Below are 19,087 nucleotides of genomic sequence, written 5' to 3' on the forward strand. Positions count from 1 at the left end.
AACTACACTTCTATCTAGGAATTGAAAATAGTGATACCAATACCAAACACCAACTCAAAGGTTGATTGAAAGTGTACCGACTTGGATCTAAAAATCCCATTTTTCTACACTACAAAGAGTAAATCACTACCATTGGAGTGCAAAGACTTTTCAAAAGTAGATGATTCCTATTCTATAACTTATATTTAATTTTAATCTATTCTATAAGAATAACCTCTACCACTGGGTTGCGAAGACTCCTAGAGGTAACGAAAATCTAATCTATGTATTATTGTTTACCGCATAGGTTAATTAATAAACAGACAATGAATACGAACATGAACAGCAAATAGCAGAACTCTTATTATTATTCGCATATGCCCACAGTACATTATACTTCGATGATAATATCTGATGATAAGATGAATACAATGCTTCCCGAAGGGGTTATAAATACTTTTCGAAGAACTTTCCCAAAGGAGTCCGTTGGCCACATACATGTCGTTACATAAAAACCTTTCCGAAGGGACCCGTCGGCTGATACACAATTTCCTTTCTGAAGGGACCCGTCGGCTGATACACAATTTCCTTTCCAAAGGGACCCGTCGGCTAATACACAATTTCTACCGAAGGGACCCATCGACTGATACACAATTTCCTTTTCGAAGGGACCCGTCGGCCGATACACAATTTCTACCGACGACATCATCCCCCCCAAAAAGAAAAGTCATCTCCTAACGACTATTACAAAATCTCTCAGACAAATCAACAACCAAAATACATTGACTGACTAACTGGTCTTCAACACTGTCACCTTAGCCAATCTGACATCTGACCCTGATAGCCACCTGTGTCGCTTTCTGCCTTCCAATTCCGAGTACATTGAACCAAGTGTCGCTGCACTGCCTCCAACTGGATGATCAACTCCTCCCGAGCTCTCTACGCATCCACCAAGACAGCCTCATGGCCAACACCTACTCTCAGTGCCTCTAATACACATACACTCCATGCCTGCAGCAGCTCTAAGTCTTCTCAACTGGTCAGACTCCCACGACTGATATTCGCAACGATTGGGGGTCCAAGGGAATTAGCACTCTGAAACCCACAAAATTGCACGGAACACACCATTTTTGTTATTTTCTGCCGATTCTACACTCTTTCTAGCAATCGCTGATGCTTCCCCTTCCCTATGGCATCATCTGATACTCATTCTGAGCACACTTGATTTGTCGACGTTTTTTTTTTTTTGTTTTTTTTTTTATAAGAAAACCTCCTGTCACCCTTTGTCATGTTACGCCAATTCCTTATGCAATACCCTGGAATGCCATTCAAAATTTGAATGCAATAACAGGCAGAAACCGTACGCCAAATCCATACGCCCTATTTTATCATTTATGCAAAACCCGTACACCATATTATACTGAAAATCTGTACATTGGCTGCTTCAGAAAAATTCGTACGGTGATCATGTTGGAAAATCCGTACGATAAATTCGCACTGAGACTCAAATTCCGTACAGCAAATAACATATATATGGAAAAATCCGTACGAAAAGCTTTTTAACAAAGTTGTACGGTAACTCAACCTCCAAAATCCGTACAGTGACTGGCTCCCAAATCCGTGCGCAGCCTTGCAAAGAAATTCCAAATCCGTACGGTGCCTATCTGATTGCATCTGGTAAACCCGTACGACTACACTGCATCTGAAAAATCCGTATATTCTCAGTCTACTGAAATCTGTATAGTGGTTCCAATTACAATATTCAGCTCTTAAAAAATCGTACACTACTTTTTAAAAATAGTACAACACTTAAAAACCGTACTTTGCAAAAAAAATATACAACATCTAACCCCCCGTACATTGCATTAAAAAAATCGTACATCTAAAACTGTACACCAATCTTCAATTATGAAAACTGTACGGCACTGCTTTTTTCCTTCAAATATGAAAACCGTACGATACTTGTCCCTTCAAATATGGAAACCGTACGGTACTTCTTTTCTCTTCTTTTTTTTTTTTTTTTTTTAAAGTTTTAGTTTTTTCAATAGTAAAGTTAATTTTCCCTTCGCCCGTTGGCATCATCAATCTGCGATGACGAAGGGGTCGCCCGAAAGCCATTCTCTGATGCAGAAGTCTTCTGGCCGTGGTATACCTTCAGCTTTGAGCCATTCACCGCCTGAGGCACTTCCTGTCCATTCAAAGTCCATAATTCTATTGCTCCATTGTCCCCTATTTCCTAAATCTGATACGGCCCGACCCACTTAACTTTGAACTTGCTTGGTTTGATCTCATTCCATTGTCCGAGTTGAAACCTGCTACGCCTGTTCTATGTCATCTCCATATCGCCCAGTTTGTTCCTGAAGTTCGCTACCATGGACTCCATCAGTTGCCCCTTCTGTCCGTCAATAACACATTCACTCTGTACTGCTACAACTTTTATTGAACCCTTCCTCTTTGTTGCCTGTGCAAACCGTATCATGTGTCTTCCTTGTTGTTGGTACTTTTCTGCTATATTTGTGGTTCGACGTAATACTTTCTTCCGGCGCAGTCGTACAATAGAATCTTTCCTTCTTTTGAGTTCATATTGTATGTTAGGTCCTTCAGCTTGAGTCATACCCGCGTTTCCTTCTTCGGCTTCTCCATGTTCCTTCAGACATTCATTTCCTCCGTCGGCTTCTCTGTGTTCCTTCGGACATTCATTTCCTCCTTCGGCTTCTCTGTGTTCCTTCGGACATTCATTTCCTTCTTCTTTCTTACCTTCGTCGATCCTTAGCATATTACAACTTGGAAAGAGCTCATAATCCTCTATCTGCCAGTGGTAAAGACCATTTACTGAATCCAGATCGTCATCTCCTTCCAATCATAGGACTCCCTTCTGATCGGGTTCCATGCCTCCTCTCCTCATCCTCTCCTTCGGAATTCGATGATAGAGCTTCTTCTCCAAGCATCTGAGTGTGTAGATCGATGACATACTTCCGGCCTTTGCTTTCAAGTGATAAAATATTTTTCTTCCAATCGTGTTTTTCCTTGGCTTGTATCAACCACCCCCGGCCCAGAATGGCATCATATCCTCTCCGCCTTAGAGCAATCACAATGAAGTCCAACAGGAATGGTTGTGTTCCAATTGTCACTGGTTGCGCTGTGAGTATTCCCAATGGCTTGATTCCATGTTGATCGGCTGTTAACAACTGGAAGGCAGGTGGCCATAATGTCGGTTGTCCCAACTTTTTCCAAGTATCCTCTGGAAGCACATTGACACTGGACCCTCCGTCCACAATCGTTTCTGTCAATACAGTCCCGAGAATGCCCATTTCAACAACCGTCGGATAGCTTCCGGATGAAAGAGCTAACAGCATCAGATCTTCTACACTTGCGCCACTTTCCTTCTCCTTTTTGTCCACTTTCCTGCTTCCTTCCATGTTCTCCTGGTAGTTGAGCAGTGGGAACGATGTTTGTGAGTGTCGATCGAAGCTGAGGCATAGTGAGCAACAGATCACTTATCCTGACGGGTATCTCAGCTTGCAATATTTGTCGTACAATGTTCTGTTCTACACAGTTCTGGACAGAGGTACTTGGCGGGTCCTTCAGGTGTGTCGTTTCTGCCTATGTTGCTTTCTGGATCTCTGCCCGTGCTTCCTCCAGTCTCTTTTTTTCTTCCGCCGGATCAGGGTAGAGCTTCGCCTGCTTCCGTGTGATAGCCAAAACTTCTTTCTCGTCCGTCCCGACGGCAATCAAGTTTACTCCGGACTTCGGGCACTTAGTATCATCATGATCGCCAAGTCCACACCATCGGCATAGCAACTTCGGTGTGTTCGTCGTTGTGCACTCTCGGGCGAAGTGACCCCACAGATTGCATGCGCAACATTGAACAATCGGTCGACCATTCGCATCATATTGAATTCGACTCCTTCCGCCTGTATTGTTGTTGCTAGTATTGTTATTGTTGTTGTTGTTGTTGCACCGGTTGTTTCTGTATCTGCCCAATGTGGCACCTTCCATACTGGTGTTCCCGTTCCCTCCTGACGGGGATGCCTCCTGTGTCAGGAACACTTGTTGCGGTGTTCTTGTTTTCAAATTGAAAGGGCATTCCTTTACCAGGTGTCCCATAATCTGGCAAATCTCACAAAATTGATCTTTCGGGCATGATCCATTCGTATGGCCTTCTTTCTTGCACTCTGTACACCATAGGTCATTGCCCTTAGTCTCCTTGCTCATGTTTTTGAACTCTTTCATCATCTGAAGCATGTCCTTCTGGAGGGCACGGACCTTCTTGTTGCTTCCCTCGTCATCGTCGCTGCTATCTTCTCCTGAAGGCTCATCGTCATCTGAATCCGATGAGCTGGTCTTCTTCTTCTTCTTCTTTGTCTTCTGGTCACTTTCGAGGTTCATTGCCCGATTGTACGCTTCAATGTATGTTGATGGTGGCACAATCTTCATCTTCTTTCGCAGCTTCGGGTGAAGGCCTTCCATGAACCATCTTTTCTAGAGCCCATCTGCCGGCTTATTCTACATTTTACTGATTAAGTCCTTCAACCTCTTGGCGAAGACCCGTACTATTTCATTCTTCTTTTGTTTGGTATTGAATATCTCCGCTACAATTTCATTATCGTCGCGCAGGAGTTGAAATTCTGCGATGAACTCCTTAATGTTATCCCAACTGTTTAACTTTTGTGGATCAGTATTAGTAAACCAATCAATCGCAACACCCCGTAGGGTAGCGGAAAATTGTCGGATCCATTCATTTGTATCTGTTATGCCATTTGCCCTCCAGATCGTTTCACATGTTTTACAATGTCGAATGGGATCAGCTACTTCATCACCATCAAATTTAGGCAATTTTTCCTTCAGACCTGCCATTATCACTGTATGTCATGGGTTTTGTTCTGTACCTGCGCTGTTTTGCACTCCCGCGCTGTTTTGAGCACCCGCGCTATTCTGAACTCCCGCGTTGTTTTGAACACCTGCGCTATTCTGCACACTCACGTTGTTCTGCACACCCGCGCTGTTCTGCAAACCCGCGCTGCTTTCTACACTCGCACTGTTTTCTGCTTCCGCGTTGTTTTCAACTCCTACGCTGTTTGGTGAAGAAGAGGATTCGTCAACCGAAGTTGTCCGTTCTGGAAGTATATCTCGAACAAAGAGGTCACTCCACGCTCGTGCTCCTTCGGCACTTCGAGCCGTGCGAGTCGATCTCCTTCCGTCAAGTTTCTCTTCCTGTGGCATATGCAGGTTCAAAAACTCCTCCCTTGCTTCTTCCACCAAATCAAGCCGTTGTCGAGTCTCCTTCAACAATCCTTCTGCACTCCTATTTCCATCGGCAATCTTTTGAAATCTCCTTCGACGCTCTATCTGCTGAGCCTAAATTAAATTTTTCTGCGCAACGCGTATGTCATCTTTTTCCTTCAGCGTACTCTTATCTTTGTTCAACTGATTTGGCATTTAATTCATATCCGCCTGCGTGTGTACCAGGTCTATCGGGCAACGGCGCCAAATGTTTACCACATAAGTTAATTAATAAACAAACAATGAATACGAACATGAACAGCAAACAGCAGAACTCTTATTATTATTCGCATATGCCCACAGTACATTATACTTCGATGATAATATCTGATGATAAGATGAATACAATGCTTCCCGAAGGGGTTATAAATACTTTCCAAAGAACTTTCCCAAAGGAGTTCGTCAGCCACATACATGTCGTTACATAAAAACCTTTCCGAAGAGACCCGTCGGCTAATACATAATTTTCTTTCCGAAGGGACCCGTCGGCTAATACACAATTTCTACCGAAGGGACCCGTCAACTCATACACAATTTCCTTTCCGAAGGGACCCGTTGGCCGATACACAATTTCTACCAACGACAATTACCACAACCACTCTGAGTCAAAGCTCCGGCTCTGATTGCTTCTTAACTCAATATGCTCTATTATTGAACACACAATAATAATATGAATCAAAAACAGTAGGCACAAATTACACTCAAAGCTTCTAATTTTCTCTATCATAATTACTTCTAGTCAAAGCTTCAAATGCAAAAACGTCCCTTCATTGATGAATCATTTGGGCTGAAAATGCATATTACATGTAAATCAGACTCTTAGAACTCCTTGCATATTTAAAAATGCACTTTTTTATTTGCTCAAGTCCATAACTTGGCTTCCTAGAGCAAATTGCACTCTCCAAGTGTTATTATGTGTAAAGTTGTTTACATGTAGAAGGGAGTTTTCATGTAAATGGACTCTTAGAAATCCATTACATATTTGAAATATACATTTTCAAGCCAAAATCATATTCTACAAATGCATTTCATGAAAACATGTAAAAAAAGACATGTAATTGAGTTGCACAACTTAAGTGACCAATTTGACACGTCTAATTGATTATTGAATTAATTTCACTTAAAGGGGCTAAAAATAATATTTACACTACATAGTTTATATATATGTACAAATATTATTCAAAAAGTAATATTTAACTTATATGTTTTAAAAGAAAACATAACGTAAATCTCAACATTAAATTAGAACTATATAGTGATAAAGTCACTTAAATTAAAAATTAAAAATTAAAAATCATCTCAACATGAAAACACAATATAAAGCACACTATAGTCACTTAAGTGATAAATTTAAGTGATAAAGTTGCTTAAAAACATAACATGTAGTCATTTTGTGTTATATTTTTCAAAAAGTGAATATGAACATTAAAATATAATATCTGTATTTTAAATATTTGATTGCCCCTAGAGAGTCCACTTTTTGGGCACTTAAATGGTCATATCTTTTGACTAAAGTTTGGTTAACCCTAAGATATATTGAATTAAAAGGAAAACCAAAAGTAAGAGATTGGATGAAACAAAATGACTAAAAGAAACTAAACACACTAAAAACCGCGAGGACGTTGAAGGCTTAAAAATCAAGCATATGCTTAATTAAATGAAAAACTAAAAAGATTTGACGAAAGCTTTCAATAAAAGGATTCATTAAGCAAATTGGAGTTTGATTGGTTGATCAATGTTGGCCAATTAAATAATGAATTATCTCAAAACAATGTGAAACCAAGTTGAAAAAGTTTTGTACTATTACCTACATTTTGTGGTGACAAAATGTAGGACAACAATTTGTATAGCATTTATGTGTCTATATTATTCTTGAAGTGATGAGAATCTTCTCTGATAACTTCGAGAATTGTGTTAGATATGTGTGTGTCATGTTAGATATGTTTCTTATTGCTGTCATATCCAGCCATACCTATATTGGACATTTTAAAAAATAATTGTATCCGTATTTGTGTCCATGCAACTTTTCTCTAATTCCTTGGCTCTCAGCCTAAGGTTCATGCTCCTGCATCAAGGAGCTAAACAATTCTATGGGTTTGATATAAATCCCACAAATTTTAAAAAAATGCATAAGATCTAAAGATTCCAAAACTTCTGTGCTTTCTTAAAAATTATCCCTAATTTGCTAGGGACCTGGTATAGACCTAGGCAAAAACCAAGATGCAAATGTGCAAAACAGGTGCAAGAAATGAGAAAAGAATCTCGTTAGCTGCACCATCTGCTGACCAATATTCTTGGTTGCAGTGCATAAGAGATATTTTGAATTTTTTTTTAAAAGTACTTATCTTCACTACCTTCATTCCTAAAAAGGCAATAACACCATTAATGAATCAAAATAGATACCTCAAAAACTTAAAAAAGCCAGATAACACACAAGTACAGCATGAATAGAAGACAGCCAGCAAATTATGAGTTTTCTCAAGGAGACAAAAAGGCTTAATAACTCATAACAAGTTCTGCAGCTGCACTCATAGCTTTACAACCTCCCCTCTGTAAAAGAGCAAGAGCAAGTTTGGGTTCGTTCCACCACCTCAAACCTGTAGCAAGTTTTCTAAGAGTCTCTATATTTACCTCAGAAACCCAGTTGGGAACACAAGCAACCATCATTGACAGGAAACCTAATACATATGCTTTCCATGTTGCATGTTCACATCCAAGAGAAATTTTTCCATGCAGTGCACTCACCACAAATGACAAATGATAATTAATAATCTGTGGTCTTCTCTTAGAAAGAAATGAAGTGCTTGTTCCCCACGCACATGCTCCACAAAGAATAGAAAAATGGGCTATTGCATAGCCTTCTAAAAGAGGAAAGCTTGCCCCAGTTCTAGTGCCATTTCCAGATAAAAACCATGTCGGTAATGTTTCTTGATAGAGCATTTGAACCAGTCCTGATCCACCTGTTATACATAATAGGGATGCTCCCAAGGTAGATGCCTGCTTAACTTTTTCCACAGCACTTGCCAGTGAAAGTTGATGAGATTTCAGGCGATGTGGAGGATTATTTGCTTGGCCAGAATATTCTGCCTTTGATAAAGCATTTACCAAGTCTCTTGCTGAAGCAATGACAAGTAACAGAATTTCTTCAGTTATAAACATTATGTCAAAAATTGCTCTGTACGTACGCAGAAATAGGATGCCTGGAGCCACGGGAGACATACCACCAGGTGCTAGATGTGAACAGAAACCATGGCCTAGGAGTGCCCCCACACCACCATGAACAGTCAGTTTTGACATCAAAGTATGAGAAGAACCCAAACATGCTGCAAAACAACTTCTGAGAAGCTGAACAACAGCATGCTTATCTTGTTTGAAGACAGTGCGTGAACTAAAGAAAACAATATAATCATGCCACCTCCGCACTTTTTGAGCCCACAGTGCTGCAACAATTGGTGTACTAGGCCATGGACTCCCTGCTGCAGTACTTTCCAGTGCTGGCCCAGCAACACCATGAAGAAACTCTGCTGATTTATCCAGCTTGAATGTTATTGTAAGGCTCACCAATGCAGCTAAAGGTAATGGAAGGGTTGCTTGTGCATTTCCACCTACTGAAATGACCAACACAAAAAAAAAAAAAAAATTAAAATAGTCAAGACATTGTTTAGAGGTTTATAAGAATTTTGTCTGAAAAGACACAGTTCATTGAAATTTCAAACAGTGGGCTGACTTATTTGCAAATAAGGACTGACATACCTGTTAGACTTGGGACATGCACACCAGTAGCAGCTAACACCTCTTTTATCTCAGCCTCAATATTGTGAAGATTTGCTGCAGGACTTGGCCAGTCAGTTCCGTTCATTGACGCAGGTTTCCAAATTCCACGAGTAACTTCTGCTGTAAAGTAGCTAACAATGGTGGCAAGGGAAGCAGGAAGAAAATCAACCAGGTCCCTAAGGCCTGCACATTCAAAGGTTTGAACAAAGAATAAAATAGTTATAATATTGCTACAGCCTTTAATTGCAATTGCAAAAAAAAAATCCTTCTCTGGTTACAGTCCATTATTAGTGCATTAAATAAACAATGAATAATATGTTTTAAAAAAGCCTTCAAGGAATGTTCCTAATGAAGATTTCAGTGGTAAAAATTTTGCGAGAAATAAATCGGCCTCTTGCTCTTCTTAGGAAGAGGAGGCAGAGGTACGGAAACATGCCCCTGAATTTTTTAAAACTGAATATTTGGTGTTTTCCAAGGAAATCCAGGCAATGCAGGTGCTGGTTTGATTATTAGCAAAGACGATAGGAGCTTTATTCATGGTGAATTTCTTTTCTGGGAAGTAAGGACCAAACAATGAAGCAGAATGGTGTGATGCCCCTTATTAGGATACTCCAAAATTTTGCCATAAAATCATAATTCCATTTAAAAATAAGAAATGTAATAATACATCTAACAAAATAATTTTACCCATTGAAATGCATTCTATAAGAGAAGTCCTGGCCTATGTACTGCACACAATATTACTCACTTGGAAGCTGACATTAAATCATACGTCAAAACACATCTATTTTGACTAATCAACCGTATATATCATGAATCATATAACATTCTCTTATTAAGATCTAATTAAGGCATTAGGCATTTGTATGTGGGTTCACATAATGACTTTACTAGGAATATATTGAAACATTTGCAAACTGCAGTCCTGAGGTTCATCGCCCTTGTGCTACCAAAGCATGGAAGGGGGCAGCCCTTCCATCCCTCAGCTCAACTTGGAGGCTAGTTGTCCTCCATGTTCAAGCCCAAAAGCATGGAAGGCGGTCTTCCATTCCCCTCCTTGCCCACGGACATAGAAAGCTGGGCCTCTATTCTATCTTAGGGTGGCATACTTCATTGGACCTTAGGCCCAAAGGTGCTCTAAAGCCCCTGATCCACAAGCCTAACATTCATCTTGGGGTGGCATACTTCAAAACTCAGAATTCAGAATAGATTATTCAATGAATCCCTTACCATATATGTTAAAGCATGTAGCTTCGGTCTAACAATAACTGTGATCAGCATATATATCTATATGTATATATGTATACCAATACTGTTATATATATATATATATATATATATATATATATATATATATATATATATATATATATATATATATATAACTCTGCACAGTTGAAACCGATGATCATATATATATTGCCTGAGATTTCATGTTAGACATGATCGAAACTTATTCTGTTTCCTTTGATTTAAGATCACTATCGATCTATATTATATCGGGCTGCAGTACATAATGATCAGTAATACATGATTAAGACTTGTGTCAAGTCTATAACAAATCGGGTATGATTAACCAACACCGAACCGGTGTGATGGTGAATGTTCATGTCTCCATTCGGAGACATGCCCATTCACTCTCACACCCCTCCGTGTGATATGTATACTTGATCTGCCCGGCATAACAAGGCATCGAAATCAATTAATGCAAGCACATCAAAGGATCGATTTACATTTCTAGTTCAAGAACATTTTATATCTCTGTTATTTCTGTACTAAGTTACTAACATATACAAATTCTGGAGCAAATCTATTCTTTGGCATCAATGTTCATACCTGCAATCAAAAGTTGTGCATCAGTCAGCCTCAAATTTGAAATCTGGTAAGAAACTTTACAATATACTAGGAGGAGAAACATTTATATTATTCACAAAATTCAATAATCCTGAAAATATTACCAGAGCATGAACACATATATGCACGCCTATAATTTAATTTTATTCACAGAAATTATCTTTAATCTATTTGCTGCTATCAGGTATTTACTTCTGCTCTTAGTCAGATCAGGTTTCTTATTTCCTTGCCTCTTTCTTGCTCATTCAATTCCATTTGATTGATGGATCGTTGTTGAATGATTGATATTGTATGAATGATTACTCGATTCTATGGATTCCTTTGATTGTATAATTTGAGCTATTGGTAAGTGATAATTAAGTGATTATTGATAGATGACTGATGTTGTAAAGAATGTTGGTTTGCTAATGATGATTGAATGAATGCGGGTTTAAAGAACAATTTGCTGGTTAACTGTTTGCTTTATTCAGTAATTTACTTTTGTGGATTCACATAATCAAGAGTGATGATTGATAAGCAATCCTTGGATGTTTGGAAAGATTTCTCCTTTATTGGTGAAAGGGTCACCACATCCCATAAGAATTGAGTCACCACCCTCTATTGCTGCGATTGAGAACAATAAATTATTTTCCAAATGTATCTCCCTTGGATGTCCTCAAGTGAAACCTTCTCCTTTAATATCTTTGAAAGTGAGGGAGAGTTGCATCTCTTCATTATGTCTGCCCTTTGCAAGGACACACAACCTTTCACAATTACCTTCATTTGAAAGAGTATATTCATATTTTCTGCCTTTTGAAAGAATCACATTTTTATTTTCTTTCTATTTGTTTCTTCTTCCATTAATCCTTCCTTGATTGCCATGCTCCAACAATTGTTCCTTCCTCCATATCCCCTTTCACATGAATTCTTCCCCCTTCCTATATTTCATGTTTGACATTAATTTCATGCCTTTTGACTATTCATTAAATTTTAATTATAGTATTTTTATTTTTATTTTACTTATTATTAAATTCTATTTCAAAAAGGGGACATCATAAATGGAGAGGTAAGTATCAAGTATGGCTGCAGCAGCATCTATCGAGGTACATTATTTGGTTGTCGGAAGTGATTATCGATCCCCTTGGAAAAGGTTCATGTTCTATCGGAAGCTAAGGAGATATGCAGAAGACATTGTTTCTCTAGGTTTAAAAAAATAGTGAACCAACACTGGTAAAGAACAGCAAGTGCAGCAACTGATTTTCTGGCCAATTGTGGAGTTGAAGAGAACCCTTCAACAGCATTCCACAATAATTTTTCATCTTCGTTGTAAGGAATGGATTCCTCTATATCTTATAAGCCCCTGTAGTTAATTTAAATTCCCTTTTAATTATTTGACCTATCGGTCACAATTTTGCCACAGGGCCTAATTATTACTGCAATTTTTTAAATTATTCTTTGTATTGGGTGGCTTTAAGCTTTTGCACTAAGATGGTTTTATTCTTTAAATGTGTGGAGCCCTTTCATAATCTGGCTATGAGGTGGCTTTGGTTGATATGTCGCAATGCAGATGGCTTCTAGCTTTTGTTGAGTGATCACTCAGTCTGTTACATACATGTAGTTTGTGGGTCAAGCTCGTGATAGCAAGTGGAATAGTTCAAAGAAAGAATTATCCCGTGGCATGGACCACAGAGAAAAGGAATAGTCCCAGAAAATTGTCTAGCCTCCATTTTCAACTACAGTGATCCTTCCACATCAGGGTTTATTAAATTGGTTCTTGATGAGGAAGGTATGGATCCAAAGGATCAACTAAGGTCCAAAGCTTCAATGCAGGAAGGTTTTGTCTCTGAACTCGCTTTGCTTGCCTCAGAGGCATCTCAAAGGACATAACCTCTAAACTTGTACTTCTAGATCATTTTGATGTAATGTCTGTTCTGCCCTCATTTATGGAGGTGGAGGTGAAGGGTGAGAACAAAGAAAGATTAGGGAGAACCCTCAGGTTCCACCAAAAGGCCCCACTGCAGGTGCTTTGGGAAGGAATGGGCAAATGAAGATTATGTGAAGAGAGTTATAGGCCACGAGGGTGTATTGTGCAGACATAGGCAAAGTGCTAGTAGGTCTCATGATGACCCGCAATATAATTCAGCTTGAGATTACACGCTACTACACCATCCTTATACTATTCTATAGTCACAGTACATGCATCACAGTTGAGCATGGAAATATCTGAGTGTTGTTCAACAGATCCACCCAGCTCCCCAGCATGGTAGGGATGGGAAAGGTTCTAGAATAGGATGGTACAGAGAATCTAGTGTGGGTTGCTGGGTTGTTGACAGTTGTGTCAGTGCTATTGTCTTGAATGGAATAGTGGTGAGCTGTGGTTCTTTTTATCTTGTCTCTTTTTTGAGTGGCCACTTTGCATTATCTGATTTCTGCTTTGCCCATGGTAGTTCCTACCATTTTCAGATATGGGTGATTTTAGAGACATATTTTTATAAGTGATTTTCCTTATATTAAAAGCAGGGAGACCAATAGAAAGGCCTTCAAGGAATGTGCATTTAATCACTGAATGTGCATAAAATGATAATTAAATCTAAAAGCATTGAAGGCTATGTATTCATGAATTGGCCTCAAGAATCATAAATGGCAGGGTTGAAGTATAGAATACTGCACTAATCTTATCAATCACCATTTCGCTTTCTGCTGACTGTTCATCCCCTGTCAATTTTTCACTAAATGAATGATCGACTTTCTTTAAAATACCCTGAACCAGTTTCTACCCCCTTCCCTTGCTCATTATATGAATATCCAAGAATGCCTTAGTTGTGCATATCTATTTCCCATTTAAAACAGTTTTATTAGGACTTGTCTTGTGTGCTCTTCTGTGGTGAATGAACCTATTTTCCTTTAGTTGACTGGCTCCAAAAATGTAAATGATTTTGGCATGTGAGGAAGAGCAAATAACAGTAGCCTGAAGATGGGAAATTCCTCCAGTACAGGAGACAAATAGATACGGGAACATTATTTTTAAGAAAGTAGGATACAAGGTTACAGTGAAATGTCACTATACAAAAATTATAACATTTAAAATATATAGAAACTCATAAAATAAAACATTACAAATTATCAAAAATTAAAGAGTTATACAAATGATGAAGAGACATGATAAAATAGCTGATTCGACAACTCTCAGATAAAATCAAATGACAAAATCTTCAGACTCCACGAGGTTCTAGTAATATTCAGTTCTGTTTGTGCTCTGATTTTTTTTTATGATTGTGTTTGCAATACAACAATGGCAATAATAGTACAGACAAAAAGATAATATTGCAGCACCTTTACAAACTCAAAAGAATGAATAAAACTCAGAAATAACATTGCGGAAAATTCCACATTTAAATTTTTAATTCATGATCTGATTTTTCTCTCTCAAATATAATGACAACCCAATTCATAAAATGACATAACACAAATCCGCCATACAAAATGCAGCTAAGAAACAATTGGAGCTGCTCAGAAAAATGCAATTGGAAGGTGCCAAATGCTTCCAAAATGGTGACTAGGTCTGGAAATGACAAACAGCAGCAAAGCACTCCAGTAAATAAAGATTCCAGCTCTTACAGACCCCAACAGCTACCATGGAAACCTCACATGGCCCTTCAAGAAATGGTACAGCCAGTTGGAGAGAAGATATAACCAGAAAACATAAATAAACCCTCTACAATCTTCTCCAATTTTTTGTCCTCTTCAAATCTGATAAAAAATCAGCTCTGAAAGCTCTGATATGTAATCTCCAATGTGCCTAAGATCTCTAAATGAAATCACCAAATATTCTCTAGATTATATATCTCAACAATGTAGGGAATGTCGCCTGTGCGGATATGTGTCCTCGCAAACCAAAGATGAAGAAGCAATCTCCTCCAAGACAAGAGCACTATCAAAATCGAACTCAACATGTCCAAACAAGAACTTCAATCCCCCTTTTATAGATTTTTAACCATCTTCAAAAAGAGCACTGTTTTGTTTTTTCCAGTGTACCTTGGGGATATGTCCTTCCTTCTTCCAGCAACCCCCCCAAAAAAAGGTCCCAAGCATTCCCAAAGCGGGGACACACCAGGGACTTGGAGACAGAATTTCAGCATCCCCAGCTGCACCACCATTTTTTGATCCCGCTGTCAGGAACATGGGAACGTCTCAACATCCCTGTAGCACTAAGGAAGATGCCTGTATGTCCCTAAAGCATCCCAGGGACATCCAGGCATCCCCCGCTATGGCAACATAAGATGTTTGAAAAAAAAAAAACATTTTTTAATTTTTTCTTTGGTTCTATTCGAGCCCTAAGGATATGTGGGGCCCATCTACGATCTTCCATTCCTTCAAAGGGCCTCTAAGTTTAGTTTGTTTTCATATTTACATTTCTAATTGATTGCTACAGCTAGAAGAAGAGTGAAGAGCTGAGAAAACTTCAATGTTCAATGCTCAAGTATTTTCTATTTTACTATTTAGTATTTGGCATTTGATTTCTTAATAGACTTATACATCCTTTCATAACTAGCATTTTAAGTGCCATGTGTATGGTAGTCCTTATGGTTTTAACTTTTTTAGCTATATATTTTGGGAATGTTTTTTCTTTTACATTGTTTTTTTCGAAATTTCATTTTTTTTTTCTGTTTTTTCCCTTTTATTTAATAGGAATTACACCCTTTTTTGTCTCCCTATGTAGCATTAGATAATAAAGGCCCATCCATTAACCTAAATTACCTTTAAATATTTGGGCTCTATAGTAACTTCATTAAATAAGTAAAACAAAATAACGATAAAGTTAAATCTTTCAATATAATTTTATTAGCTTACAGCTTATCGATATTTAATTAAAAGCCCCTAGAACATATCAAAGTTCAGATAATCATCAATATTGGACCCACCAAAAATAGCAAGCATGTCCACTGACTATGTCAATGTCCATATCAGACTTACTAAAAATAGTATGTGTGGGATAATTACCTAAAAAGGCTCCATACAAAAGTATTACATTCATTCAAATGTAAGAATATGAGATTGCACTTGGTATGGTTTCCAAGATTCTTTAACACTTAAAATTAGCCCACAGGAATCGACTAAAAAGGCTAAAGATTCCTTATTGAACTAGCTTAGGAAGGGGGCATTACATTCTAAAAGACCATGATGTAGAAACAATTTTTACTGCTCTAAATTCTAATGGAATTTTACCGTACTGAATCTGTCAATTAATAATTTCAGGAGTGCAACAAATATTGGGGCCAACATGTTTTCATATACAAGGGCAGATAAGTTTGATTGGATAAAATATTGGCATTGCAGTTTATCCACGATCTTTCCAAGATGTATACTGTGTTTCATTTTTTTTGTTTTTTTTGTTTTTTTTGTTTTTCTATTATTTTTTATCGGTAAAAGGCATAGTGCCCTATATAGTATATTTTGAAATAATTTACAAAATGTTTTTTATCCCATTCGAAGTGCAAGCACTAGGGGGAAAAGAATAGGGAAGAAAACCTCCACTGTTGCCTGGGACATTTAATGTCATGTATATGTGCTGATACATTCGCCTTTGTTTCTTATCGAAGGTCTTTGAGAGGGCATGCCCTCCCTTACATAATTTGGGGAGATTTAGGAAGCCATGCCTTCCTTTTACAAAGTGTATGTTTGTATATTTAAAATGAACCCTTTTTGGGGGGTTTACAGAAGAGATTTTTATATACAATTGATTTCACACATTGAGACATCATTCTTATACAATAAAGCTTCTCTTTGCCTTCTTTTGGAGATAGATTCCTGACTTCCTTTTCCCTTTATAGATCCTGCAGCTTTAGACATACTTCAAACTCATTTTAAGTGTTAGTTTCCAAAGCCCATTTAACTATATCTCTAAGCTATAGCCGTGGTTAATGTATTTGATGTTAGGAGATTCTTTCATTAGGATAATGATTTTGTTATTAATATAAAGTTTTCTTAAATCATTTTTATACTAAATTCTTTAAGTGTATTTCTTAATTAATTCATAAGTTTATTTGAGTTTGAGAATTAGGATTCCTTATTAAACTTATGGTATGTACTTCTCATTTGTTAATCACCTTTATAAACAGCCTTTATTAGATTCAAATCGTTTTGCCCATTTACATCTTATGATGTTTGTTTTTGTATAATTGGTAATCTTAAATAATTGAATTGTCCTACCATTTGGTTGTTAGAGGGAGTTTGGTTTGACACGGTTAAAATTTCTAATCGCATTCTAATATTAATACTCTGCTAATCCATGTTCTTGATTGCTCTGTTTTGCATCATGAGATGTGATTATTTGAGATTGAGGCGACCATATGAGGGATCTAGTAAGGATACAAAGGGGACTGATAGTTGAATCTAAGGTTGGTATGATCCTAATTAGCCTTGGAAGCCAATGTTGGTTACTTTTAACTAGATTATTCAACACGATTTGACTAAATGCTATACAGGGGATGAAGTTAGTTACGTTAAGAGGGATCGAATACTCAAATTTGGGAGATGATCCTTATTAGCTTCCTTAATCTTCAATAAGAAATTGAGACTACCATGGTTGAAAATGAAAAGGCTCTGATTAATCAAATCATTGGAGCAGATTTGTTTCCATTGTTTTGCATTACATTCAGGGCTGAATTTGAAAATGAGTCACCCTTATTAATGTTGGTATGTGCTTTCGTAAAGGAAGGGGATCATATAGAATGCTCTCTTTCTTGACATGGTTGATCCTTTTTACAAATTTGGGCATTTGCCGCTTAGTTATTTGATGAGCCGTATTTTTCAATTATAGTTTATACCTTATTTGTATGTTTTCATCTTGGTTTGTAACTTTGTTTAGATTTGCAACAAGGATTTATCACCACATAGCTTGCTACTATAAAATCTTCTACCGATTTGCGGGTGTTATTTGTGATCATATTATTAATCAAGATATTGGATATATCTATTTGCTAGAGTGTCTATCTACAGAGAATTGAATTGACCTAACAATCATATCCTTACCCAGAACTAATTAAATCTTTCTAAATAAGAGACACGATCAAGATTATATAAATTCCTTTTTATAATGATCGAATAATGTCCAAGGAGACCTATGATAAACATAAATAAGGAGCTGGATGTCGTGAGTTAATCTAGATAAAAAGCTTAAGTTGATAACTAAATCAGGGATTAGGGCAAGTACGAAAAACTAAGATCATAGCACCTAAGGCTAGGACAAAGATAGTTGTAGTTCTAATTGATAATTGGCTCAATAAAGGTAACATTTAAAAATTTCTTCTTTAGAGCTTGTTGTCTATGGCCTCAAGATATGAAGAATGTAATACTAGATAAGCTTTAGAGCATAGGTGGAAGGTCAAATCTTAGGGATATTTGGTAGGAACCTCGTGCACATAGTCATATTACTGAACTTAGTTAATGATTTGTGGTTTACTGTTAGGTTTTTAATACTGTTATGCTTTTGATTGTTTAGGTTCTAGATCTCGTAGTTTTTTTGGAAAGGATGTCTTCTCCATTGGCCCCTATATTGGCTAGGTTGTCTGTTTCTTTATTACCTTCACGATAAATGTGTTGTATTATAGTTTCATCAAATTTTTCCACTTTTGTAATGTGTAATCTAGTCTAGATAGGAGCTGCCAGTTTAGTGTGTTCTTTTTCCTGACTGCATTTAAGATTATTTGGGAATCACCTTCTATGACCAGTTTTTTGGTTCCTATTTCATTGCATAGGATTAATCCTTCAATTAATGCTTCCATTTCTGCTAGATTGTTTGATGTTTCTCCTATATATTTTCCCCGGCTAACTATGCATTCACCTTTTTCTGTGTGGATAATACATTCAATCTCTACTTCACCTAGATTACCTCTAGATGCCCCATCAAAATTTAGTTTTATCCATCCTCCTGGTGGAGGGGTCCATTTTGTCTTTGCTTTTTTACTAGCTTTTGAGTATATCATGAGAGGATTGATGAGCATTTGTCAGTTATTCTTCATCTTCGCATCCCATTCAGAGAAGGAGCTTTCTTCTATCTGTTTGTTTCTTATATTATGTTAACTACTTCTGTGATGCTTGCCTTAATTATTTTTAGGAGAGGGTGTGTCCATGCTGGCAGTATAAAAGATTCTTCTATTACTTTCTTTCCATATTTCCCATGAAAGGATTGAGGGAGATGAGTGCCAATAAGTGTTGT

The 19,087-nt window shown here is 37.5% G+C and overlaps 1 protein-coding gene across 2 annotated transcripts in view; it reads right to left on the reverse strand.

Moving 5' to 3' along the window:
* Positions 1-7,648: 7,648 nt before the first annotated feature.
* LOC149550084 (mediator of RNA polymerase II transcription subunit 33A-like) overlaps positions 7,649-19,087 on the reverse strand; it is a 123,715-nt gene continuing 112,276 nt past the window's right edge. Inside the window, exons 11-13 of one of the 2 annotated variants that reach the window (XM_089793230.1) lie at positions 9,016-9,219; positions 8,484-8,870; positions 7,649-8,378 (exon numbers count right to left, since the gene is read on the reverse strand). In XM_089793230.1, coding sequence (XP_089649356.1) covers positions 7,759-8,378; positions 8,484-8,870; positions 9,016-9,219 — 1,211 coding nt within the window. In that variant the 3' untranslated portion in view covers positions 7,649-7,758. Of the gene's footprint in view, positions 8,871-9,015; positions 9,220-19,087 lie in introns of both variants that reach the window. The other variant, XM_089793229.1, reaches the window with a different exon arrangement.

This window comes from Cupressus sempervirens, chromosome 7, assembly GCF_028749045.1.
Source record: "Cupressus sempervirens isolate cs-2001-9-10 chromosome 7, ASM2874904v1, whole genome shotgun sequence".
NCBI classification, from domain to species: domain Eukaryota; kingdom Viridiplantae; phylum Streptophyta; class Pinopsida; order Cupressales; family Cupressaceae; genus Cupressus; species Cupressus sempervirens.